General features: G+C 43.3%; 1 protein-coding gene across 3 annotated transcripts; it reads left to right on the top strand.

Annotated features, from left to right (window-relative positions):
- The first annotated feature begins 101 nt into the window (after positions 1-101).
- On the top strand, positions 102-27,998 carry LOC139388679 (eva-1 homolog C (C. elegans)). Of its 3 annotated transcripts, none has more exons than XR_011629305.1 (10): positions 132-257; positions 6,679-7,175; positions 9,211-9,410; positions 13,539-13,662; positions 14,785-14,931; positions 16,191-16,334; positions 23,924-23,989; positions 24,463-24,654; positions 24,858-25,387; positions 25,555-27,998. XR_011629305.1 is itself a non-coding variant. In XM_071135504.1 (10 exons), the coding sequence occupies exons 2-9, from the start codon at positions 7,043-7,045 to the stop codon at positions 25,247-25,249; spliced, it is 1,398 nt and encodes a 465-aa protein (XP_070991605.1). In that variant the 5' UTR covers positions 172-257; positions 6,679-7,042; the 3' UTR covers positions 25,250-25,253; positions 25,301-27,554. The 3 variants fall into 3 exon arrangements, 2 of the variants coding, with proteins under 2 accessions (XP_070991604.1, XP_070991605.1); XM_071135504.1 differs by having other exon boundaries at positions 172-257; positions 24,858-25,253; positions 25,301-27,554; XM_071135503.1 differs by having other exon boundaries at positions 102-257; positions 24,858-27,551.

Below are 27,998 nucleotides of genomic sequence, written 5' to 3'. Positions count from 1 at the left end.
TCATGTTTAGAGTATTCATCGCAGTGTGTAATACAGTGTAACCTAGCTGGTTTTACACCATCCCCGGAAAGGAAAAACGACTCCCGGTTGAGACAAAAATCATTGGGGAAAGACCCTGTCCGGTGACGTCCATTCTAGGGACTATACAGCCTGGCTAACCCGACTACACATAGAGGATATTCTGGATCTGGTGTCAACCAGACTACTACTATTAGCATCCTACAGGAAGGAGATAAGTTACTTTAATTCTGACAGTTGTTATATAAATATTCATACACATAGCTCATATAAACAAAGACATTCCATCGTAAGAACACATACACCCAGCCATAAGACTGACCCCCTCTTCCTTATATAAACACACATCTCATCTCCCTCTAACTGGCCGGTCCCAAGAGCAAAGAACTTTTGCTGTGCACCAATGGGGCCCGCTCTGGCTAGAGCAAGGCCCGCCTCCAACCCTCCGACCAGTCAAGAAGACCGAAACGACAAGACTCCACCTACTTTATTCTATGTATAAAAATGTATGTAACCATTGTATAGGCCTCTTTTTCACCTGGCTCCTTGCCGAGTTATGTGAACTAGGTCCGTGCACGTAAAACTGCGGGACAAGATATCCCTGACTCATTAAAACTGTCTTTCGTTACAACTGAAATCCACTCTGTCCAGCGTCCGTGATTTGGTCTCAACTCTCCAGTATTTGAACACTAACAGAATTGGTAGCAGAGTTTGGTTGTTCTCGAATTCGATCTATTATAAGTTAGTGTGAGAGGACGAGACTGATCACGGCTAAAAAATCAGACGGAAGAGTGACTTCCCCAGCCATTCATCTTGCCTCAGGAAATCTGATCGGAGCGCTCTATATAAAGGTGAGCAGAGCCCGTTATATCGAAATCTGCATATTGTATTATAGCCTAAACCAAATTTTGATCAGAAAGTACTGGGCGTGAGTATGAATCGGTGCCCAAATTTTTTACATAAGAACCTAAGACATTGATCGGGGAGATCTTGTTTTGCTCGTTTTTATTTTTTATTTGTATTTTTATTTTTTATCAATTGGCCTATTATTAGAAGTGTAGTATGCACGTAAAAGTTCCTATTGAATAAGTTCTAAACTGTTTAATTGGTTGTGTTTAGAGATTTAGTTAATTAATAGATCGACTGAATCTGCATGTAAAAGTTCCTATTAAATAAGTGCTTACTGTTTAATTGGTTTTGTGTAGAAGTGTAGTATGCACGTAAAAGTTCCTATTGAATAAGTTCTAAACTGTTTAATTGGTTGTGTTTAGAGATTTAGTTAATTAATAGATCGACTGAATCTGCATGTAAAAGTTCCTATTAAATAAGTGCTTACTGTTTAATTGGTTTTGTGTAGAAGTGTAGTATGCACGTAAAAGTTCCTATTGAATAAGTTCTAAACTGTTTAATTGGTTGTGTTTAGAGATTTAGTTAATTAATAGATCGACTGAATCTGCATGTAAAAGATCCTATTGAATGAGTTGTAAACTGTTTAATTGGTTATGTTAGAGGTGTAGTCGAATAGATATAGGATATGTAAGTTTGGCCTTCCACTAGACAGAGATCGGGAATGATGTGGCTATTGCACATCAAACAATAAACATAAGATGAACCAGAGTTGACATTCCATGATTTGGAGATGGGGGAAATTAAATTGAAAGAAACGTTTGTCGCGGAGTAGGTTGGGATACGTAACTGGGCTATTATGCACACGTGCTGGTAGACAAAGCCACCTTAGTATCGAATGGAATACTGATTTTCGTTTTTTTCATTCCTGTTGATATTGCCTAAAGTTTAAAATTATTCTGACAATTGCTATAGAATCGCTGGAATTTACTGATATAAGTTCATAAAGGAACTTACTGAATTGTTTCTAGAAAGTATTTAAATAAGCCGCCGAGCTTAGTACAGACTTTGTTTGACAGACGCTAAAAGCTACACACTGATTTTTGGGTTTTTCTATTCTATCCATATTTCCTAAAGATATGTAATTATTCTGACAATTGCTATAGAATCGCTCGAATTTACTGATATAAGTTCATAAAGGAATTTACTGAATTGTTTACAGAAAGTATTTAAATAATTCACTGAACAACTCTTGGTTGTCTAGACATTCTATCTATATTTCCTAAAGAGCTAGAATTACTCTGAAAATTGTTATAGAACCGCATATATTCACTGATATATTGTTCCAAAAGGAAATCGCATAATCATTTATAGAAAATACCTAAACGAATCGCTGAACAAATTCAAATAAAATACCGGTGAAATACACACATACTGATAACCCCCTTTGTCTCGACCAGGGACAGGCTACGCATACAACGATAGAAATAAACACCACATAGTAAGGATTGAATATACCTAAATAACGCAGTATACACATTATCAGACGAACTAGATAAAATGTCTGCAGCTACCACGCCCAAACTAAAATTCAATGAATATTTAGATCAGAGTATGATTGATAGAGCGGGAGGTAAAAAACAGTATGGGAAAGTGGAGAAAGTGTGGAAAGGATTACGGATAAGATGGACACAAGCAGGTTATTTTAGCGGAGGACCACCTACAGGGGGGAAACTCCAAGATATGCAGACAGAATTAGAGGACGCAGTAGAGCATGCAAAAGCGAGTGAGGCGGAGAGAAACAACATACACAGGTTCAAAAAAGTAGGTACAAGAGAGAGAGAGAGAGCAGAGGGGGAGCTCAAGATAGGTACATGGGCCATACAGGAGAGTAGGAGGGTGCTGCCCAAAAAACACACCAGACATGATGGGCGTGGCTATTGTGGCGTCGGGGGATGTTAAAGCTCTGCCTGAGAACTTGCCCACGGCTCCCCCTGTGGCCGTTTCTCCCTCACTATATCCACAATTGACAATGGAGGCAGTTCAGCCCCAGCCATACTCAAAGGGACAAAATCACCGGAGCCCGTCACACAACCCATTCCTACCCAGGGCACCTCCCACAATACAGGCTCCAGTTCTGAGAATAGACCAAGGGGAGTTAAAAGGGGAAATTACCCTGGGGATAACGGCTGGCCATATGGTATGTGAACAGTTCGAAACTGGGATTCCAGGAGCAGGAGACCTCCCCCAGGAACGGAGGCCGCAATGCTCCTCTGTGAACTCTCTCACCTCTGAAACCAGAGGACACTTACAAACAAGATTAGATTCAAACCACTTCTATCAGACGGATAGGGAGGACTGTCATCAGAACATGGATATCGAAAACGAAGAAGAAATTGACATGGTGCTCACCCCAGCTCCGATGGGAGCTCCAAACGTGACTAAGATGCAGGAGCTGCTGAAATCATCAATAGCTCGAGCTAAGGAACTCAGGGAGCTAATAGCTAACCAAGATAACAACAGAGAGGGAGCCTACCGTGTGGAAGGCATAATGAGAGGAACAGTAACCAAAGTTACCGAATCAATGGGGTCCGAAACACTCCGTCGGTCCTCCAGAATTGCTGATAGAAGAGAGCGAGAGCAGGAGATGGCAGGACAGTACCCCCTGCGACCGACACCAGGTGATGCACACACTGTGGAGTACCAGCCCTGGAAAATGACTGATTTAACAACACTGATGGGACAGATGCCTAGCCTACATGGAGGAGCTTCAGCGTGGCTACTTCAACTGCAGACACTTACGTCAGGCCTGCAACTCTGCCTAGGAGACATGAAAGCACTTCTAGCAAGAGCCACCGACCACGGAACCATGGAGGCCCTCATGACAGCAGCTGACCTTGGATGGCGGGCCCCAACACTGCCCATAGACCACTTCCGTACCAGATTATGGGAAGTTCTACGGAGAGCATACCCTACAGAAAGAAACCATGCCACCTTATCCTCCTTTACAATCAACCCAGGTGAGCAACCTGCAGCATACCTGGACAGGGCTAAGACCACATGGAGATCGGTCCACGAAGAACCATTCGATCACACTGATACCACACTCAGCATGTGGAAGGAAATGGTGGTCAACGGGTGTCCCGGAGATGTTAAAACCAAACTCAGAGGAACGGTAGGGTTGTTTGCACTTCCTCTGACCCAATTCAACACTCATGTGCACCACCATGTGACCCAGCACAACAAGGAAAGAGGGGGTGCTGAGAGCCAGGTGCAGTCCCTCCAGGTACAACTCCTGAAACTCCAATTGAAGGAAGCACAACAAGGAGAAAAACCTAAGAAACAGATGGTGGCGGAAGAAACGAAGGAGACGGGCACCAAAACAGACATCTCTCAAATAGTGGCCCAGACTATCTCCCAGATGATTCAACAGCAGGCCGGTCCTCAACCAGCCAACCCGGGGCCTTGGTATCCCCCGCAACCACAATTTGCATACCAGCCGCAATGGATACCAGGCCATCCAAAAAAGAGGGGTTTGTTTCAACTGTAGAACTCCAGGGCACTACTCACGAGAGTGTCCATACCCACTCACACCACAACAACGCCAGTGGAACTCTACGAGAGGTCCATATGGGAAGGAAAGGGGTGGAAATAGACCTCAACAGTACGAACATCAGCAACCAGGACCCACACCCATGCATCAGCAACCCGCATACAACCAACCGCAGTTCCAGGGAATGACTGGGAGCACCATCCCCTGGTCATAGAAATGCCAACCACCCACGGCAGAAGAAGGAAACAGCAACTCCCAGACGGTTCACATGTCACCCTTCAATCAGCCATCAACCCTCAACCAGCATCGGCCAAATTAGCTGAAATCATCGGATTGACGCAGGTCCTCATCAGAGGAAAAGGAGAGACTGAATATCTATACAGACTCAGCCCATGCCCATGAAGCAGGCCACACTGATGGACCCAGAACTTTTATGAGAAACACATGGCCCCACACACGAAGGCAAACTAAAGACCCTCCAAAAAGGCCTCGCACATCTGGTGGCACCCTCACATAAAAAATATGACTGACTTATTTTATGACGATGATTTATTTTGTGACGAATGCAATGGTTGTGACAGACACAACCCAAAGAAACCATATCAAACACCAATGGGCTCATACGTAATTCCTAATGCATGTTTTCAGGATATTAGGATAGACTACACCGACATGGGCCCCGAAAATTTATCTAAAGGCAAACTCTATCTCCTAGTCATAGTAGATAGGTTCTCCAAATGGGTAGAGGCAATACTAACAAAAGGGGAGGATGCTAGGTCAGTCTTTTAAGTGGCTACAAACCAAACTAATACCCAGGTATGGCATCCCAAGACAAATCAAATTTGACAAATGGCTCACATTTAACAAACACCTGAGACAGGTGGAAGAAAGATTTGGCATAACCCACAGATTTGGATCTGTGTACAGGCCCCAATCCCAAAATCTGGTGGAACGTCAAACCAAAAGCTAAGATAGCTTTGGGATAATGACTGGTAGAGTCATGCATGGTCCACCAAGGGAGGGAGGTCATATGCCCGCCCTTGATGTACAACAAATTGTAATGTCTAATTATGTGAAAAAACTGACGGTTCTCTCTGCAGCACTCTCTACCCAGGTTCACAAGGTCCAGGAGGGGGAGCTGCCGGGGGACACGCCACTACTGAAGGTAAAGGTTGGTGACGGGGTGAGGGTTACAGTCCACAAGAGAAAGTGGCTGGAACCCAGGTGGACTGGACCGTACGAAGTGAAGGAGGTTACTTCACACTCAGTCCAGGTCAAAGGTAAATCAGGCACACCTTGACACCGCCTTACACATTGCACCCCAGCCCCAATTCCTTCTAGAACACTGACTGAAGTCAGAGCTGATTTGAGCGGCCTAAATTCGATTCCAAATGAAGACACTCCTTCCTCAGGTGATGCGGCATCAAACTCCGCCTCCCCTGAGAAGGGAACCTCGCCCAGTTAGAGGGAAATTTCTCCCTCTCTGGGTGAGGCTGGGGATATCTGGTCCCTTATTTGTGATATTCCTACTGATATTTGGAGTAACCCTAGGACTTTCACATGGTTAATTGAACAACTATTTCACCCTGCCACATCACATACACCAACCCCTACACATGTCCCTAACTCCTTTCCTGATATCACTCCCTCCAATCACTCCCGTCCCAAACGTAGCACTACACCTACAGACCCACCATGCAAATCAGACAAGGTTAGGAGCACCACCTTATGTATACCCACGATTGCAACCGCCACCTTTCTGCTATAGTTTTCACGTCTAATAGACGTGAAGAGGGGGATTTGTTATATAAATATTCATACACATAGCTCATATAAACAAAGACATTCCATCGTAAGAACACATACACCCAGCCATAAGACTGACCCCCTCTTCCTTATATAAACACACATCTCATCTCCCTCTAACTGGCCGGTCCCAAGAGCAAAGAACTTTTGCTGTGCACCAATGGGGCCCGCTCTGGCTAGAGCAAGGCCCGCCTCCAACCCTCCGACCAGTCAAGAAGACCGAAACGACAAGACTCCACCTACTTTATTCTATGTATAAAAATGTATGTAACCATTGTATAGGCCTCTTTTTCACCTGGCTCCTTGCCGAGTTATGTGAACTAGGTCCGTGCACGTAAAACTGCGGGACAAGATATCCCTGACTCATTAAAACTGTCTTTCGTTACAACTGAAATCCACTCTGTCCAGCGTCCGTGATTTGGTCTCAACTCTCCAGTATTTGAACACTAACACAGTTTTCCTTCTTTTCCGGCCGTTTTGGGCGATTCTTTTATTTTAAAGGGACTACGTTGAAAAAAAAGAGAAAACGGTTTTGTTTCGGGAACATCAACGCACCGTAACTGTGTTGTTAACTGCTGTAATTTGATATAAACTACATAGATTGTTATTTCACTTTATTTCTGAATGTCTGTATGGAGTCAAAGTCATAACTTGGCGCAGGTGTAGTTGAAGGCTATGTGGTGTGGTCGTGTAACATTCCAAACACCGTTTCCCGAAAAGTCTGCCTTTCCTGTCGGAAGCCTGGAGAGTTGAGAGAGAGAGAGAGAGAGAGAGCGAGAGAGAGGGGCGAGCCCCCGAACATGATCTCACGGAGCGGGAATGCGAGGAGCCATGAGCTGGTCGGGTTCCCACGGCGGGCTGAGCTGCTCTGGAGCCGGGATTAACCTGGTCTACCTCTCGCTGCTGCTCTGGAGCTCCTGCTCTGGCATGGACGGACTGGCTGATTTCTCAAGTTAGTGTGATGATGATGATGAAGATAGGTGTGGTGACAATGATGATAGGTGTGGTGATGGTGTAATAATGATAGGTGTGGTGATGGTAATGATGATAGGTGTGGTGATGGTAATAAAGATAGGTGTGGTGATGGTGTAACGGTAATAGGTGTGGTGATGGTGTAATGATGATAGGTGTGGTGATTGTGTAATAATGATAGGTGTGGTGATGGTGTAATGATGATAGGTGTGGCGATGGTAATAATGATGGGTGTGGTGATGGTGTAATAATGATAGGTGTGGTGATGGTGTAATAATGATAGATGTGGTGATGGTGTAATAATGATATGTGTGGTGATGGTAATGATGATAGGTGTGGTGATGGTGGTAATGATAGGTGTGGTGATGGTGTAATAATGATAGGTGTGGTGATGGTAATGATGATAGGTGTGGTGATGGAAATGATGATAGGTGTGGTGATGGTGTAATAATGATAGGTGTGGTGATGGTAATAATGATAGGTGTGGTGATGGTAATGATGATAGGTGTGGTGATGGTAATAATGATAGGGGTGGTGATGGTAATAATGATAGATGTGGTGATGGTGTAATAATGATAGGTGTGGTGATGGTAATGATGATAGGTGTGGTGATGGAAATGATGATAGGTGTGGTGATGGTGTAATAATGATAGGTGTGGTGATGGTAATAATGATAGGTGTGGTGATGGTAATGATGATAGGTGTGGTGATGGTAATAACGATAGGTGTGGTGATGGTAATAATGATAGGTGTGGTGATGGTGTAATAATGATAGGTGTGGTGATGGTAATGATGATAGGTGTGGTGATGGTAATGATGATAGGTGTGGTGATGATAATAATGTTAGGTGTGGTGATGGTGTAATAATGATAGGTGTGGTGATGGTAATGATGATAGGTGTGGTGATGGTAATGATGATAGGTGTGGTGATGATAATAATGTTAGGTGTGGTGATGGTGTAATAATGATAGGTGTGGTGATGGTGTAATGATAAGAGGTGTGGTGATGGTGTAATGATAATAGGTGTGGTGATGGTGTAATGATAATAGGTGTGGTGATGGTGTAATGATGATAGGTGTGGTGATGGTGTAATGATAAGAGGTGTGGTGATGGTGTAATGATGATAGGTGTGGTGATGGTGTAATGATAAGAGGTGTGGTGATGGTGTAATGATAATAGGTGTGGTGATGGTGTAATGATAAGAGGTGTGGTGATGGTGTACTGATGATAGGTGTGGTGATGGTGTAATGATAAGAGGTGTGGTGATGGTGTAATGATAATAGGTGTGGTGATGGTGTAATGATAATAGGTGTGGTGATGGTGTACTGATGATAGGTGTGGTGATGGTGTAATGATAATAGGTGTGGTGATGGTGTAATGATGATAGGTGCGGTGATGATAATAATGATAGGTGTGGTGATGGTGTAATGATAATAGGTGTGGTGATGGTGTAATGATGATAGGTGTAGTGATGATAATAATGATAGGTGTGGTGATGGTGTAATGATGATAGGTGTGGTGATGGTAATAATGATAGGTGTGGTGATGGTGTAATGATAATAGGTGTGGTGATGGTGTAATGATGATAGGTGCGGTGATGATAATAATGATAGGTGTGGTGATGGTGTAATGATGATAGGTGTGGTGATGATAATAATTATAGGTGTGGTGATGTTAATAATGTTAGGTGTGGTGATGGTGTAATAATGATAGGTGTGTTGATGGTGTAATGATAATAGGTGTGGTGATGGTGTAATGATGATAGGTGTGGTGATGGTGTAATGATGATAGGTGTGGTGATGATAATAATGATAGGTGTGGTGATGGTGTAATGATAATAGGTGTGGTGATGGTGTAATGATGATAGGTGTGGTGATGATAATAATGATAGGTGTGGTGATGGTGTAATGATAATAGGTGTGGTGATGGTGTAATGATGATAGGTGTGGTGATGGTAATACAGATAGGTGTGGTGATGTCACTGTGTTATAAGGATCAATTGATTTCTCTAACAGAATACCTGTCCCGGATCATTACCAGTCACTCTGTGCATGCGTGCGACGGGCAGCAGGTACGTCTCTACTGTCCACGCCACTCCACCATCTCTATCCAGTCGGCGTTTTACGGACGTGCCGACGCAAGGCTCTGCACCAATGGGACGGCTGCGGGTGTCAGAGCGGCAAACTACAGCTGTTCCGCGTTTACGACCTTACAGGTGTGTTTGTGGTCAGACATCGTTCCGTCGTAGGAATCCTTTTGTTGCTCCAGAATAGGTATTTTCCCGCAGATGATCGAGTCATTCAGTGTTTTGTGTAACGTGGTAAGGATCCATGACATGTATGCCTGAGTTGTTCGATCCCCATAGGCAAGGAATCAAATAGAAACAGTTAGACCAACTCTTCAAGTTGCACTTCTTGATCGTGAATTATTAGACTCCTCTCTCTCTCTCTCTCTCTCTCTCTCTCTCTCTCTGTGTCTCTCTCTCTCTCTCTCTCTCTCTCTCTCTGTCTCTCTCTCTCTCTCTCTCTCTGTCTCTCTCTCTCTCTCTCTCTCTCTCTCTTTCTCTCTCTCTCTCTCGCTGTCTCTCTCTCTCTCTCTCTCTCTCTCTCTCTCTCTCTCTCTCTCTCTCTCCCTTTCTCTCTCTCTCTCTCTCTCTGTCTCTCTCTCTCTCTGTCTCTCTCTCTTTCTCTCACTGTCTCTCTCTCTCTCTCTCTCTCTCTCTCTCTCTCTCTCTGTCTCTCTCTCTCTCTCTCTCTGTCTCTCTCTCTCTCTGTCTCTCTCTGTCTCTCTCTCTCTCTCTCTCTCTCTCTCTCTCTCTCTCATCCGGAATATCTGTGGGGTCTTAGAATATTTACTCTGACAGACGCAGGTTCCTTCTGAGAATAATAAAGTTATTCAGAATACGTTTTTAAAGGTTGGTAAAGTATTATAGTAGTCATTTTCAGAATTAAAGTATTACACCCCGAAACCAAGGCTACATAGAGATATCGGCTGAGATTCAATCCAATCAGTAGTAGAGACGTGGTATAGATCAGTAGAGATGTGGTATAGATCAGTAGAGATGTGGTATAGATCAGTAGAGATGTGGTATAGATCAGTAGTAGAGATGTGTTATAGATCAGTAGTAGAGATGTGGTATAGATCAGTAGTAGAGATGTGTTATAGATCAGTAGAGATGGGTTATAGATCAGTAGTAGAGATGTGGTATAGATCAGTAGTAGAGATGTGGTATAGATCAGTAGAGATGTGGTATAGATCAGTAGTAGAGATGGGTTATAGATCAGTAGAGACGTGGTATAGATCAGTAGTAGAGACGTGGTATAGATCAGTAGTAGAGATGTGTTATAGATCAGTAGAGACGTGGTATAGATCAGTAGTAGAGACGTGGTATAGATCAGTAGAGATGTGGTATAGATCAGTAGTAGAGATGGGTTATAGATCAGTAGAGACGTGGTATAGATCAGTAGAGACGTGGTATAAATCAGTAGAGACGTGGTATAGATCAGTAGAGATGTGGTATAGATCAGTAGTAGAGATGTGGTATAGATCAGTAGAGATGTGGTATAGATCAATAGAGATGTGGTATAGAACAGTAGAGATGTGGTATAGATCAGTAGAGATGTGGTATAGATCAGTAGTAGAGATGTGGTATAGATCAGTAGTAGAGATGTGGTATAGATCAGTAGAGATGTGGTATAAATCAGTAGAGATGTGGTATAGATCAGTAGTAGAGATGTGGTATAGATCAGTAGTAGAGATGTGGTATAGATCAGTAGTAGAGATGTGGTATAGATCAGTAGAGATGTGGTATAGATCAGTAGAGATGTGGTATAGATCAGTAGATATGTGGTATAGATCAGTAGAGATGTGGTATAGATCAGTAGTAGAGATGTGGTATAGATCAGTAGTAGAGATGTGGTATAGATCAGTAGTAGAGATGTGGTATAGATCAGTAGTAGAGATGTGTTATAGATCAGTAGAGATGTGGTATAGATCAGTAGAGAGGTGTTATAGATCAGTAGAAATGTGGTATAGATCAGTAGTAGAGATGGGTTATAGATCAGTAGAGATGTGTTATAGATCAGTAGAGATGTGGTATAGATCAGTAGTAGAGATGTGGTATAGATCAGTAGTAGAGATGTGTTATAGATCAGTAGAGATGTGGTATAGATCAGTAGTAGAGATGTGGTATAGATCAGTAGTAGAGATGTGTTATAGATCAGTAGAGATGTGGTATAGATCAGTAGTAGAGATGTGGTATAGATCAGTAGTAGAGATGGGTTATAGATCAGTAGAGATGGGTAATAGATCAGTAGAGATGGGTTATAGATCAGTAGTAGAGATGGGTTATAGATCAGTAGAGATGGGTTATAGATCAGTAGTAGAGATGGGTTATAGATCAGTAGAGATGTGGTATAGATCAGTAGTAGAGATGGGTTATAGATCAGTAGAGATGGGTTATAGATCAGTATTAGAGATGGGTTATAGATCAGTAGAGATGGGTTATAGATCAGTAGTAGAGATGGGTTATAGATCAGTAGAGATGGGTTATAGATCAGTCGTAGAGATGGGTTATAGATCAGTAGAGATGGGTTATAGATCAGTAGAGATGGGTTATAGATCAGTAGAGATGGGTTATAGATCAGTCGTAGAGATGGGTTATAGATCAGTAGAGATGGGTTATAGATCAGTAGAGATGGGTTATAGATCAGTAGAGATGGGTTATAGATCAGTAGAGATGGGTTATAGATCAGTAGTAGAGATGTGTTATAGATCAGTAGAGATGGGTTATAGATCAGTAGTAGAGATGGGTTATAGATCAGTAGTAGAGATGGGTTATAGATCAGTAGTAGAGATGGGTTATAGATCAGTAGAGATGGGATATAGATTAGTAGAGATGGGTTATAGATCAGTAGAGATGTGGTATAGATCAGTAGTAGAGATAGGTTATAGATCAGTAGTAGAGATGGGTTATAGATCAGTAGTAGAGATGTGGTATAGATCAGTAGAGATGTGGTATAGATCAATAGAGATGTGTTATAGATCAGTAGTAGAGATGTGTTATAGATCAGTAGAGATGGGTTATAGATCAGTAGTAGAGATGGGTTATAGATCAGTAGTAGAGATGGGTTATAGATCAGTAGTAGAGATGGGTTATAGATCAGTAGTAGAGATGTGGTATAGATCAGTAGAGATGGGTTATAGATCAGTAGAGATGTGGTATAGATCAGTAGTAGAGATAGGTTATAGATCAGTAGTAGAGATGGGTTATAGATCAGTAGTAGAGATGTGGTATAGATCAGTAGAGATGTGGTATAGATCAATAGAGATGTGTTATAGATCAGTAGTAGAGATGTGTTATAGATCAGTAGTAGAGATGGGTTATAGATCAGTAGAGATGTAGTATAGATCAGTAGAGATGTGGTATAGATCAGTAGTAGAGATGTGTTATAGATCAGTAGAGATGTGGTATAGATCAGTAGAGATGTGTTATAGATCAGTAGAGATGTAGTATAGATCAGTAGAGATGTGTTATAGATCAGTAGAGATGTAGTATAGATGAGTAGAGATGTGGTATAGATCAGTAGAGATGTGTTATAGATCAGTAGTAGAGATGTGGTATAGATCAGTAGAGATGTGTTATAGATCAGTAGTAGAGATGTGGTATAGATCAGTAGAGATGGGTTATAGATCAGTAGAGATGGGTTATAGATCAGTAGAGATGTGGTATAGATCAGTAGAGATGTGGTATAGATCAGTAGTAGAGATGGGTTATAGATCAGTAGAGATGGGTTATAGATCAGTAGAGATGTGGTATAGATCAGTAGAGATGTGGTATATATCAGTAGTAGAGATGGGTTATAGATCAGTAGAGATGGGTTATAGATCAGTAGAGATGTGGTATAGATCAGTAGTAGAGATGTGTTATAGATCAGTAGTAGAGATGTGTTATAGATCAGTAGTAGAGATGTGTTATAGATCAGTAGTAGAGATGGGTTATAGATCAGTAGTAGAGATGGGTTATAGATCAGTATTAGAGATGGGTTATAGCGCGCTTGACATTTAAAGGTAATTTGCAGCGTTTACCATGAATGCAGTCTCTTCGAAGCCAGGAACATTACCTTTAAGAGGTGCCTGAATGGGGCGATCAGATTCCGGCCAAAACGTGTCTGTTAGGGTCACCATGTTGTTGTTTGCCGTATAAGTTACTGTCAATGTGTCAGAGCCACAGAGACTGTCAGCTACCTGTCAATCACCTGGTGTTTTCTGTAGAAATCACTGTCAGAGTGTCAGAGCCACAGAGACTGTCAGCTACCTGTCAATCACCTGGTGTTTTCTGTAGAAGTTACTGTCAGAGTGTCAGAGCCACAGAGACTGTCAGCTACCTGTCAATCACCTGGTGTTTGGGCCCGACCCCTGTCCTGGGACTATCAAGTACCTCCACGTCACCTACAAGTGTAAACCTAGTGAGTACTGTACACTACCACTCCTCTCTCTCTATCACCCTCCCTGTCTCTCTCTATCCCCCTCCCTGTCTCTCTCTATCCCCCTCCCTGTCTCTCTCTCTCCCCCTCCCTGTCTCTCTCTCTCCCCCTCCCTGTCTCTCTCTATCCCCCTCCCTGTCTCTCTCTCTCCCCCTCCCTGTCTCTCTCTCTCCCCCTCCCTGTCTCTCTCTCTCCCCCTCCCTGTCTCTCTCTCTCTCTATCCCGCTCCCTGTCTCTCTCTCTCCCCCTCCCTGTCTCTCTCTCTCCCCCTCCCTGTCTCTCTCTCTCCCCCTCCCTGTCTCTCTCTCTCTCTATCCCGCTCCCTGTCTCTCTCTATCCCGCTCCCTGTCTCTCTCTATCCCCCTCCCTGTCTCTCTCTCTCCCCCTCCCTGTCTCTCTCTCTCCCCCCCCTGTCTCTCTCTCTCCCCCTCCCTGTCTCTCTCTCTCTCTATCCCGCTCCCTGTCTCTCTCTATCCCCCTCCCTGTCTCTCTCTCTCTATCCCCCTCCCTGTTTCTCTCTCTCTATCCCCCTCCCTGTCGCTCTCTCTCCCCCTCCCTGTCTCTCTCTCTCCCCCTCCCTGTCTCTCTCTCCCCCCCTCCCTGTCTCTCTCTCCCCCCTCCCTGTCTCTCCCCCCCCCCTCCCTGTCTCTCTCTATCCCCCTCCCTGTCTCTCTCTATTCCCCTCCCTCCCTGTCTCTCTCTATCCCCTCCCTGTCTCTCTCTATCCCCTTCTCTGTCTCTCTCTATTCCCCTCCCTCCCTGTCTCTCTCTATCCCCTCCCTGTCTCTCTCTATCCCCTTCTCTGTCTCTCTCTATCCCCCTCCCTCCCTGTCTCTCTCTATCCCTTCCCTGTCTCTCTCTATCCCCCTCCCTGTCTCTCTCTATCGCTGTCTCTCTGTCCCTCCCTGTCCCTCTTTCTCTATGGGCACCTCTCTCTCTCTCTCTCTCTCTCTCTCTCTCACTGTCCATGTCTTTCTCTCTCCCTCGCCCACATATCTGCAGTAAGCAGTACTTCTGTCAGAAAAATATACATCACAAAGCAAGTTTGTGTTTGTTCTTGTCTTTCCTGTTGCCCCCCCCCCCCCCCTCTCGCCTCTTTGTCAGCTGAGCATAAGAGCAGTGTGGTGTGTGAGGGAGAGAAGCTGACGTTACACTGTAAGCCTCCCAGAGTGCTGATCATCTATACAGCTGCTTACGGTAGGGGTCTGGGCCACACCTGTCCCTCACAGGACAGAGGAACACCCCCGTTTGGTGAGTGGACAGCAGAGGAGAGACTTACGCTGTGTTCATAACCAAGTGGGATGGTGGTATTTACCACATAAAACTGGTAGAAATCTACTTGAACGCCCTTCCAACTGGTAATTACTAGTGGTTACTACTCGTCTATCATCCCTGAGCTCTGACTTCTCCTGCATGCTGAGCTCTGACTTCTCCTACATGCTGAGCTCTGACTTCTCCTACATGCTGAGCTCTGACTTCTCCTACATGCTGAGCTCTGACTTCTCCTACATGCTGAGCTCTGACTTCTCCTACATGCTGAGCTCTGACTTCTCCTACATGCTGAGCTCTGACTTCTCCTACATGCTGAGCTCTGACTTCTCCTACATGCTGAGCTCTGACTTCTCCTACATGCTGATCTCTGACTTCTCCTACATGCTGAGCTCTGACGTCACCTCGATAACAGCTTTTTTTGGGCCGTTAAATGCTACAACATAACATAATTTATAAAAAGCTATAAATATGGGGTCTGGGGTCTATAAATATGGGGTCTGGGGTCTATAAATATGGGGTCTGGGGTCTATAAATATGGGGTCTGGGGTCTATAAATATGGGGTCTGGGGTCTATAAATATGTTTTTTAAACATGAGATTGGCTTGACAAGAAAAGCTTCCAAAAGGACTTTTTGAAAACTGTAAAAAAATGTACAAGCATGATATCTGTACTTTTAGTTTATGGTAGCCAATCAGCTTGTTGTTCATTAGCCAATCAGTTTGTTGTTCATTAGCCAATCAGTTTGTTGTTCATTAGCCAATCAGTTTGTTGTTCATTAGCCAATCAGTTTGTTGTTCATTAGCCAATCAGCTTGTGGTTCATTAGCCAATCAGTTTGTTGTTCATTAGCCAATCAGTTTGTTGTTCATTAGCCAATCAGCTTGTGGTTCATTAGCCAATCAGCTTTTCTCCACCAGTTCAAAGCACGTGAATGCATCCAACTGGTATTTATGATATGACTGGTAATTTCCACTTTCTCACTTGGTGATGAACGCAGCATCCGCATCAATTCACTTTCAACACTGTCAAAACATTTACTCTGAAAGTTATGGGAATGCACGTGGCACACTTTCAGGTACTATGTATCACACGCAGAGATACAAAAACTGATACAATAATTAAATGCTTGATGGAGTTGGGCCCTTAACATGCCTCTGTGCTTGTCTTTAGTTGATGTTGATATCTCTCTCTCTCTCTATCTCTCTCTCTCTCTCTCTCTGTGTGTGTGTGTGTGTGTAGAGTGTTTGAACCACAATGCGGTTCACACTCTGTCACAGAGCTGCTACAGCAAACAGAGGTGTGTTGTCGCCGTAGACAACCAGACCTTCAGAGACCCCTGCTACCCTGGAACCAGGAAGTACCTGACTGTACTCTACTCCTGTGGTAGGAAAATGCCTTTATGACTAATAGAACTAATAGAATATGACTAATATAATATGACTAATAGAACTAATAGAATATGACTAATAGAACTAATAGAATATGACTAATAGAACTAATAGAATATGACTAATAGAACTAATAGAATATGACTAATAGAACTAATAGAATATGACTAATAGAACTAATAGAATATGACTAATAGAACTAACAGAATATGACTAATAGAACTAATAGAAATGGACTAATAGAATATGACTAATATAATATGACTAATAGAACTAATATAATATGACTAATAGAACTAATAGAATATGACTAATAGAACTAATATAATATGACTAATAGAACTAACAGAATATGACTAATAGAACTAATAGAAATGGACTAATAGAATATGACTAATATAATATGACTAATAGAACTAATATAATATGACTAATAGAACTAATAGTATCTCTATACTGACATTTCACTTGTTTGATTGTCTTGTGGAGGGAATAAGTACACTGTTTGTATTCGGCCATATTCCCAATCACCTTTCCATGGTTCATTGCGGTGGTTCGTGCTTTCAGTTTAGCGAGAATGCCGCCATCTTATCCACGGTTTCTGGTTAGGGTATGTTTTAATAGTCACAGTGGGTACAACATCTCCCATACAGTTCCTTATAAACTCACTCACCGAATCAGAGTGTACGTCGATATTATTCTCTGAGGCTACCCGAAACATGTCCCAGTCTGTGTGATCAAAACAAATCTTGAAGCGTGGATTCCGATTGGTCAGACCAGCGTTGTCACATGCGCTGAATACAACAGGTGTTGATCTTACTGTGAGATACTTACTAACAAGCCCTTAACCAACAATGTAGTTTTAAGAAAAATAAGAGTTAAGAAAAATATGTACTAAATAAAGTGAAAAAGAAAAGAGAAACAATAGAATAACAGTAACGAGGTTAAATACAGGTGGTACCCGTACCGAGGTGCGGGGGTACGGGTTAGTCGCGGTAATTGAGGTAATATGTACATGTAGGTTAGGGGTAAAGTGACCTATGCATAGTAATAGATAATAAACCACAAGTAGCAGCAGTGTAAAAAAAGGGGGTGTCAATAGTAAATAGTCCGGGTCGCCATTTGATTAGCTGTTCAGCAGTCTTATCGCTGCTGTTAAGAAGCCTTTAGGACCTAGACTTGGTGCTCCGGTACCGCTTGCCGGGCCCTCCTCAGCCCTTCCTCTGACACCGCCTGGTATAGAGGTCCTGGATGGCAGGAAGCTCGGCCCCAGTGATGTACTGGGCCGTACGCACTACCCTCTGTAGCGCCTTGTGGTCGGAGGCCGAGCAGTTGCCATACTAGGCAGTGATGCAACCGGTCAGGATGCTCTTGATGGTGCAGCTGTAGAACTTTTTGAGGTTTCGGGGACCCGTGCCAAATATTTTCAGTCTCCTGAGAGGGAATACAGGGCATTCGGAAAGTATTCAGACCCCTTCACTTTTTCCACATTCTGTTACGTTACACCCATTCTAAAATTGATTAAATAGTTTTGTCCCTCATCAATCTACACACAATACCCCATAATGACATCACAATACCCCATAAAGACATCACAATACCCCATAATGACATCACAATACCCCATAATGACATCACAATACCCCATAAAGACATCACAATACCCCATAAAGACATCACAATACCCCATAATGACATCACAATACCCCATAAAGACATCACAATACCCCATAAAGACATCACAATACCCCATAATGACATCACAATACCCCATAACGACATCACAATACCCCATAAAGACATCACAATACCCCATAATGACATCACAATACCCCATAATGACATCACAATACCCCATAAAGACATCACAATACCCCATAAAGACATCACAATACCCCATAATGACATCACAATACCCCATAAAGACATCACAATACCCCATAAAGACATCACAATACCCCATAATGACATCACAATACCCCATAACGACATCACAATACCCCATAATGACATCACAATACCCCATAATGACATCACAATACCCCATAAAGACATCACAATACCCCATAATGACATCACAATACCCCATAAAGACAAAGCAAAAACAGGTTTTTAGACATTTTTGCAAATCTGTATTAAATATAAAAAATGGAAATATCACATTTCACATAAGTATTCAGATACTTTGTTGAAGCACCTTTGGCAGCGATTACAGACCCCAGGCATCAGGCCCCAGAACCCAGGCCCCAGGCATCAGACCCCAGGCCCCAGGCATCAGACCCCAGGCATCAGACCCCAGGCATCAGACCCCAGACAACAGGCATCAGACCCCAGGCATCAGACATCAGACCCCAGACATCAGACCCCAGACATCAGACCCCAGGCATCAGACCCCAGACCCCAGACATCAGACATCAGACCACAGGCATCCGACCCCAGGCATCAGACCCCAGGCATCATACCCCAGGCATCAGACCCCAGGCAATCAAAACCCAGACATCAGGCATCAGACCCCAGACCCCAGGCATCAGACCCCAGACATCAGACCCCAGACGCCAGGCATCATCAGACCCCAGACATCAGACCCCAGACCCCAGGCATCAGACCCCAGGCATCAGACCCCAGGCATCAGACCCCAGACCCCAGGCATATCAGACCACAGGCATCAGACCCCAGGCATCAGACCCCAGACATCCCAGGCATATCAGACCCCAGACATCAGACCCCAGGCATCAGACCCCAGACATCAGACCCCAGGCATCAGACCCCAGGCATCAGACCCCAGGCATCAGGCCCCAGGCATCAGACCCCAGGCCCCAGACCCCAGACATCAGACCCCAGGCATCAGACCCCAGACATCAGACCCCAGACATCAGACCCCAGGCATCAGACATCAGACCCCAGACATCAGACCCCAGGCATCAAACCTCAGACCCCAGGCATCAGACCCCAGGAATCAGACCCCAGACATCAGACCCCAGACATCAGACCCCAGGCATCAGACCCCAGGCATCAGACCCCAGACATCAGACCCCAGACATCAGACCCCAGGCATCAGACCCCAGACCTCACACAGCACAAAGAAAACAGAGAAAACACCAGGCTAGAAATAGACTTGGAGAATGGCATCTACAGTGCTCTGCCGACAGACACACTTCCTGTGGAGCTTCCTGTGATTGGACCAAATGCCGGGCCCTTTGTGAGGTCATCGGCTAACAGACGTTGTCGTGCGAATGGTAATTGGATTATGGCTTGTACTCATGAAGAGTCTCAGAGTTGGAGCACTAATCTAGGACCAGGGCCGTACTCATGAAGAGTCTCAGAGTTGGAGCACTAATCTAGGACCAGGGCCGTACTCATGAAGAGTCTCAGAGTTGGAGCACTAATCTAGGACCAGGGCCGTACTCATGAAGAGTCTCAGAGTTGGAGCACTAATCTAGGACCAGGGCCGTACTCATGAAGAGTCTCAGAGTTGGAGCACTAATCTAGGACCAGGGCCGTACTCATGGTGTCTGAGTTGGAGCACTAATCTAGGACCAGGGCCGTACTCATGAGGTGTCTGAGTTGGAGCGCTAATCTAGGACCAGGGCCGTACTCATGGTGTCTGAGTTGGAGCACTAATCTAGGACCAGGGCCATACTCATGGTGTCTGAGTTGGAGCACTAATCTAGGACCAGGGCCGTACTCATGAAGAGTCTCAGAGTTGGAGCACTAATCTAGGACCAGGGCCGTATTCATGAGGTGTCAGAGTTGGAGCACTAATCTAGGACCAGGGCCATACTCATGAAGAGTCTCAGAGTTGGAGCGCTAATCTAGGACCAGAGCCGTACTCATGAAGAGTCTCAGAGTTGGAGCACTAATCTAGGACCAGGGCCGTATTCATGGTGTCTGAGTTGGAGCACTAATCTAGGACCAGGGCGATACTCATGGTGTCTGAGTTTGAGCACTAATCTAGGACCAGGGCCGTACTCATGAAGAGTCTCAGAGTTGGAGCGCTAATCTAGGACCAGGGCCGTACTCATGAAGAGTCTCAGAGTTGGAGCACTAATCTAGGACCAGGGCCGTAACTCATGAAGTCTCAGAGTTGGAGCGCTAATCTAGGACCAGGGCCGTATTCATGAGGTGTCTGAGTTGGAGCACTAATCTAGGACCAGGGCCGTACTCATGAAGAGTCTCAGAGTTGGAGCACTAATCTAGGACCAGGGCCGTATTCATGGTGTCTGAGTTGGAGCACTAATCTAGGACCAGGGCGATACTCATGGTGTCTGAGTTTGAGCACTAATCTAGGACCAGGGCCGTACTCATGAAGAGTCTCAGAGTTGGAGCGCTAATCTAGGACCAGGGCCGTACTCATGAAGAGTCTCAGAGTTGGAGCACTAATCTAGGACCAGGGCCGTAACTCATGAAGTCTCAGAGTTGGAGCGCTAATCTAGGACCAGGGCCGTATTCATGAGGTGTCTGAGTTGGAGCACTAATCTAGGACCAGGGCCGTACTCATGAAGAGTCTCAGAGTTGGAGCACTAATCTAGGACCAGGGCCGTATTCATGGTGTCTGAGTTGGAGCACTAATCTAGGACCAGGGCGATACTCATGGTGTCTGAGTTTGAGCACTAATCTAGGACCAGGGCCGTACTCATGAAGAGTCTCAGAGTTGGAGCGCTAATCTAGGACCAGGGCCGTACTCATGAAGAGTCTCAGAGTTGGAGCACTAATCTAGGACCAGGGCCGTACTCATGAAGAGTCTCAGAGTTGGAGCACTAATCTAGGACCAGGGCCATACTCATGGTGTCTGAGTTGGAGCACTAATCTAGGACCAGGGCCATACTCATGGTGTCTGAGTTGGAGCGCTAATCTAGGACCAGGGCCGTACTCATGAAGAGTCTCAGAGTTGGAGCACTAATCTAGGACCAGGGCCGTAAATCATGAAGTCTCAGAGTTGGAGCACTAATCTAGGACCAGGGCCGTAACTCATGAAGTCTCAGAGTTGGAGCGCTAATCTAGCACCAGGGCCGTATTCATGAGGTGTCTGAGTTAGAGCACTAATCTAGGACCAGGGCCGTATTCATGAAGTCTCAGAGTTGGAGCACTAATCTAGGACCAGGGCCGTAACTCATGAAGTCTCAGAGTTGGAGCGCTAATCTAGGACCAGGGCCGTATTCATGAGGTGTCAGAGTTGGAGCGCTAATCTAGGACCAGGGCCGTACTCATGAAGTCTCAGAGTTGGAGCACTAATCTAGGACCAGGGCCGTATTCATGAGGTGTCTGAGTTGGAGTGCTGTGTGTGATTCAATGAAACGATCATGTTGTATGACTGAGTGGAATTTCTTTGAATTGCACTGAATTAAATTCTACTTCCTGTGGGGTGTGGCCAATTCAATTAAAATTTCAACTCACGAGTTGAATGGGAGTAAATTAGAAAATTCTGAATTAGATTCATATGGACAGATCCTAGATAGATCATAATGAATTAGATTCATATGGACAGATCCTAGATAGATCATAATGAATTAGATTCATATGGACAGATCATAATGAATCAGATTCATATGGACAGATCCTAGATAGATCATAATGAATTAGATTCATATGGACAGATCATAATGAATCAGATTCATATGGACAGATCCTAGATAGATCATAATGAATCAGATTCACATGGACAGATCATAATGAATTAGATTCACATGGATAGATCATAATGAATTAGATTCATATGGACAGATCCTAGGTAGATCATAATGAATTAGATTCATATGGACAGATCATAATGAATCAGATTCATATGGACAGATCCTAGATAGATCATAATGAATCAGATTCACATGGACAGATCATAATGAATTAGATTCACATGGATAGATCATAATGAATTAGATTCATATGGACAGATCCTAGATAGATCAAATCAAATTTATTTGTCACATACACATGGTTAGCAGATGTTAATGCGAGTGTAGCGAAATGCTTAGATAGATCATAATGAATTAGATTCATATGGACAGATCCTAGATAGATCATAATGAATTAGATTCATATGGACAGATCCTAGATAGATCATAATGAATTAGATTCACATGGACAGATCCTAGATAGATCATAATGAATCAGATTCATATGGACAGATCCTAGATAGATCATAATGAATTAGATTCATATGGACAGATCCTAGATAGATCATAATGAATTAGATTCATATGGACAGATCATAATGAATTAGATTCATATGGACAGATCCTAGATAGATCATAATGAATTAGATTCATATGGACAGATCCTAGATAGATCATAATGAATTAGATTCATATGGACAGATCCTAGATAGATCATAATGAATTAGATTCATATGGACAGATCATAATGAATTAGATTCATATGGACAGATCCTAGATAGATCATAATGAATTAGATTCATATGGACAGATCCTAGATAGATCATAATGAATTAGATTCATATGGACAGATCCTAGATAGATCATAATGAATTAGATTCATATGGACAGATCCTAGATAGATCATAATGAATTAGATTCATATGGACAGATCCTAGATAGATCATAATGAATTAGATTCATATGGACAGATCCTAGATAGATCATAATGAATTAGATTCACATGGACAGATCCTAGATAGATCATAATGAATCAGATTCATATGGACAGATCCTAGATAGATCATAATGAATTAGATTCATATGGACAGATCCTAGATAGATCATAATGAATTAGATTAATATGGACAGATCATAATGAATTAGATTCATATGGACAGATCCTAGATAGATCATAATGAATTAGATTCATATGGACAGATCCTAGATAGATCATAATGAATTAGATTCATATGGACAGATCCTAGATAGATCATAATGAATTAGATTCATATGGACAGATCATAATGAATTAGATTCATATGGACAGATCCTAGATAGATCATAATGAATTAGATTCATATGGACAGATCCTAGATAGATCATAATGAATTAGATTCATATGGACAGATCATAATGAATTAGATTCATATGGACAGATCATAATGAATTAGATTCATATGAACAGATCATAATGAATTAGATTCATATGGACAGATCCTAGATAGATCATAATGAATTAGATTCATATGGACAGATCCTAGATAGATCATAATGAATTAGATTCATATGGACGGGGGGACTTGGTCCTAAATCAGGCTCTGAGATGCTTTGTGGATACGGCCCCTTCCTGTGGCGCTTCCTGTGATTGGTTCAAATGCCAGGCTCTTTGTGATACCATCAGCTGATAGACATTGTTGTGAATATAATCATTTGGGGGATTTAAACTTTCGACCAGTGTTGAAAGTTCCCTTTGGACAGATCATATAATCTCCATTGATACACAAAACAATGCCTGTTTCCCTTCGCTGGTTACTTACCAACGCAACAAGTCTAACATAAAACACTGCTCATCTCTGTGTGTTTGACTCTTTCGAGAGTCCTCTTTTGGATGGACTGTAAGAGTAGTTACGAGCGATAAGTGTGTGTGCGTATGACAGAGAAGTATAGGAGTACTTTCTTCACAGGTAACACTCTTTGTGCTTTCCCCGTACAGTACCACAGACATTACTGCAGGAAGCAGACCCAGGTGTACTACACAGACCCACCTCACACCCAAAAGGTACTGTCATCGATATATAAATAATACCCAGTTGATTCCTCAACTGTGACATGACAACTATGCGAGGACCCAAACAACAGGAAATGGCTTTATTCAGGTGGTTACGGTCTGGTTTCCCGGATGCACATTAAGCCTAGTTCTGGACTAAAAAGCATACTGCATCAAACGTGTTTTAATCCAGAACTAGGATTAGGGCTCTATACAGTCAGATCCGCTTTAGCCAACATTCACATAGCTGTTGTTTTGGTGGTGTTGTTGGAGGAGGTGGGACTGTATTAGAGTGATCAAATCCAGCAGTGGCTCCCGGCATTACACCTAAAGCGGACGTTGCCATTGGCTACACAGAGTCCCCTATTAACAGAAATTCCATGCAGCCTTGTTTCCAAGTTCCAACACTGGAATGTGAGATCTAATCTACACCTCCATTAGAATAAGAGAAATACTCATTTATTTTCTTTCATGATTTTTCCCAGCCCACCCTGGTCCTCCCCCAGCCCACCCTGGTCCTCCCCCAGCCCAACCAGATCCTCCCCCAGCCCACCCCGGTCCTCCCCCAGCCCACCCTGGTCCTGCAGATGTGGCTGTCTATCCTAAGGACTCCAGAACACCAGGAAACACAGGAGTCATGATGAGTAACTCTGTTATGACTTACTCCTATATTAAAGGTACAGGCACACACACACGCTAACACACACACACACACACGTATGCACACACACACACAAATCATCCATCTCTGTATTAACCCCTCTCCCCTCCCCTCCTCTCCTCTCCTCTCCCCTCTTCTCCCCTCCCCTCCTCTCCCCTCCTCTCTCCCCTCCTCTCCTCTCCTCTCCTCTCCTCTCCTCTCCCCTCCTCTCCTCTCCAGAGCACCCAGAGACTGCGGCGTTGTTGTTCACCTCCAGTGTGTGTGTTGGTCTGCTACTCACCCTGCTGGCTGTGTCTATCAGACTGACCTGTAGGGGGCTCCGCCACACACACAAAACACAAACACGCAGGAGCCAGGAAGAGGAGGATGATGATGATGATGAAGAAGAGGAGGAGATGACTGACTGCTCGCTGCTGTCGGACTCAGACAGGCAGCTGGCTTACTGCTGGGAGGAAGTGAGCTACAGGACAGCGGACGCGGAGAGGCTAGAACGCATGGAGAGGAGGGACATGGTGATCCAGGAGATCTGGATGAACTCTGATCTCTACGGGACGTCCTGTGATCAGGACCAGACTCCTTATTTACCGCTCAGTTACACACAGCTGGAGTAACAGAGCCAGACTCCTTATTTACCACTCAGTTACACACAGCTGGAGTAACAGAGCCAGACTCCTTATTTACCACTCAGTTACACACAGCTGGAGTAACAGAACCAGACTCCTTATCTACTACTCAGTTACACAGCTGGAGTAGGTTTTAGGTTTGATTTATTCACAGGTAAGAACACATGTTAAAGACCAAAACAGTGCAGATATAGAACATATGAAAACACCACTTGGAAAGCCAAAAGGACTGATATGAAAACCACACCTCAAAAAACAACATACAAATAGAAGTACAAAAAGTGTTTAGCCAGTTAAACAGAACATACTAATTATAATTATGTACATATTTATATACTCAGTATACAAAAAACATGTTTGATTATATGTGTGTGTGTGAGAGAGTTATTTTTTTACCTTTATTTAACTAGGCAAGTCAGTTAAGAACACATTCTTATTTTCAATGACGGCCTAGTGAGTTAACTGCCTGTTCAGGGGGAGAACGACAGATTTTTACCTTGTCAGCTCGGGGATTTGAACTTGCAACTTCCGGTTGCTAGTCCAACGCGCTAACCACTAGGCTACCCTGCCACCCCAGTTATGCTACAGGGAGGGGATTACTGGGTCGTCTGGTCCATCAGACTGACCCCTAGTCTACACTAAGTGATTGAGGGATGTTTTGGTAATCTGAATATAAGAATTCCAGAGTTTGGAACCTCTGTATCTGATAAGATAATTCTCTCTGGTTTTATGGATTTGGGAATGAACCTGGAAGAATACGTTGAAGGGTTTAGGTAGGTTGTCGGGGAAGTATGTATATTTGTAGATGAAGGTGAATAATTGGAGTATATTAATGTTGTATTGGAAAAATAATATATTGAGTTTCTTAAACGGAGGGGCAAATGGAGCCCAGTAGTTAGAGGAGGTGGCTAGTCTGGCCAATGTCTTTTGTGTGATGAGTAAGGAGGAAACAAATATCTTTCCAGGACAACTTTTCATCAACTAGTACACCGAGGAATCTAGTAGATTTCATTCCATTTTGATATTCTGGCTCTTTTTTGTATATATACACATTTACATATATTATATAGTTCAGATTCTTACCTGTGAATACAATGTAGTGGGATTTATCAATATTTAAAGATCATTTGTTAATCTGGAACCATTCGGGAAAATGTGGCCACCACGCCTGACTTGGCTTCATTGATTTGTGAATTGACATTTTTTTTGTGTGTGTGATCAAATCAAGTTGGTATCATCGGCAAAAAAAAGAATGTGAAGTACGGTAGGTCATTGATATACAGATTAGGAATAACAAAGGTCCAAGGATCGAACCCTGTGGAACGCCACAGGAAATCTTCGCACTTGGTAGATGAACAACCATTTGCATACAGAAATTGTTTTCTAATCATAAACATAATTATATAGCCATTTATATGTATAATCAGGACCACCATAATAATGCAATTTAGCAAGTATTGTTTCATGATCAACCGTGTCAAACATTCTAGATCAACCTAGAAAGACGACAAGAGCGTATTCATTGTTGTTCAGGGTATTTTATTAGGATCTCTATTAGCTGTTGCAAAAGCAGCAGCTACTCTTCCTGGGGTCCACACAGAACACAGAACATGAAACATGACATAATACAGAACATCAATAGACAATAACAGAACTACAGCAATTTACAAAAGGCACGCGTAGCCTACATATCAATACATACACACAAACTATCTAGGTCCAATAGGGGAGAGGCGTTGTGCCGCGAGGTGTTGCTTTATCTGTTTTTTGAAACCAGGTTTGCTGTTTATTTGAGCAATATGAGATGGAACGGAGTTACATGCAATAAGGGCTCTATATAATACTGTACGCTTTCTTGAATTTGTTCTGGTTTTGGGGACTATGAAAAGACCCCTGGTGGCATAAGTGTGTGTGTGTCAGAGCTGTGTTTAAGTTGACTAGGCAAACAATTTGGGATTTTCAACACAATGTTATTAAAAGAAGTGATGCAGTCAGTCTCTCCTCAACTCTTAGCCAAGAGAGAGACTGGCATGCATAATATTTATATCAGCCCTCTGATTACAATTAAGAGCAAGGCGTGCTACTAGGTCTCTCCTTGCATCACTGGACCACAAGACTGGACAATAATCAAGATTAGACTAAACTAGAGCCTGCAGGACTTGCTTTGTGGAGTTTGGTGTCAAAAAATACTTTATTTTGTATTTTTTTACTGATGATTTTTGAGAGCGGTTGTAACCAAGGTTTCCAGAAGGGGAAGAAGTGGTGAAATAAAGAATTGAAGTACACAACATGACCAAAGATACGTGGACACCTGCTTGTCGATCATCTCATTCCAAAATCATGGGCGTTAATATGGAGTTGGTCCCCCCCGCTTGACAAATCAAATGACAAAACACTCAGCCCTCCAAGACTCAGGTCGGTCAAGACGTTCCATGACATACTTTAGAACAGAAGTAGGACAGACCTCCGGTAAATAATCTTAAATGGACTCTTGCACCCAGCAGTCCTTAATGAGAAATTACATTTTTCTTGCAGCTTGTTTTTTGTAATGAATAGGCCAAACATTTAGGTTAATGACATCATAATGACAGGGAATGACATCACAATGACAGGTAATGACATCACAATGACAGGTTGGCATATTGGATAGTGTATTTTTTTTCTCCTTTCTGTTCTTTGGATTTTATACAGGAGGAGCCGGCAGCTGATTTAACTTTGTATAAAGTGGATCCGAGCA

This window comes from Oncorhynchus clarkii, chromosome 29 (assembly GCF_045791955.1).
Source record: "Oncorhynchus clarkii lewisi isolate Uvic-CL-2024 chromosome 29, UVic_Ocla_1.0, whole genome shotgun sequence".
NCBI lineage: Eukaryota > Metazoa > Chordata > Actinopteri > Salmoniformes > Salmonidae > Oncorhynchus > Oncorhynchus clarkii.
This window is presented reverse-complemented; position numbering and strand designations above follow the sequence as displayed.

What these genes read in the sequence shown, in the direction of transcription:
- LOC139388679 (XM_071135504.1), top strand. Translation starts at nt 7,043, where the DNA reads ATGCGAGGAGCCATGAGCTGGTCGGGTTCCCACGGCGGGCTGAGCTGC. An exon ending in CGGACTGGCTGATTTCTCAA is followed by an intron (nt 7,176 to 9,210) that starts GTTAGTGTGATG and finishes TTTCTCTAACAG; the next exon opens with AATACCTGTCCCGGATCATT. An exon ending in GACTGTACTCTACTCCTGTG is followed by an intron (nt 16,335 to 23,923) that starts GTAGGAAAATGC and finishes TTCCCCGTACAG; the next exon opens with TACCACAGACATTACTGCAG.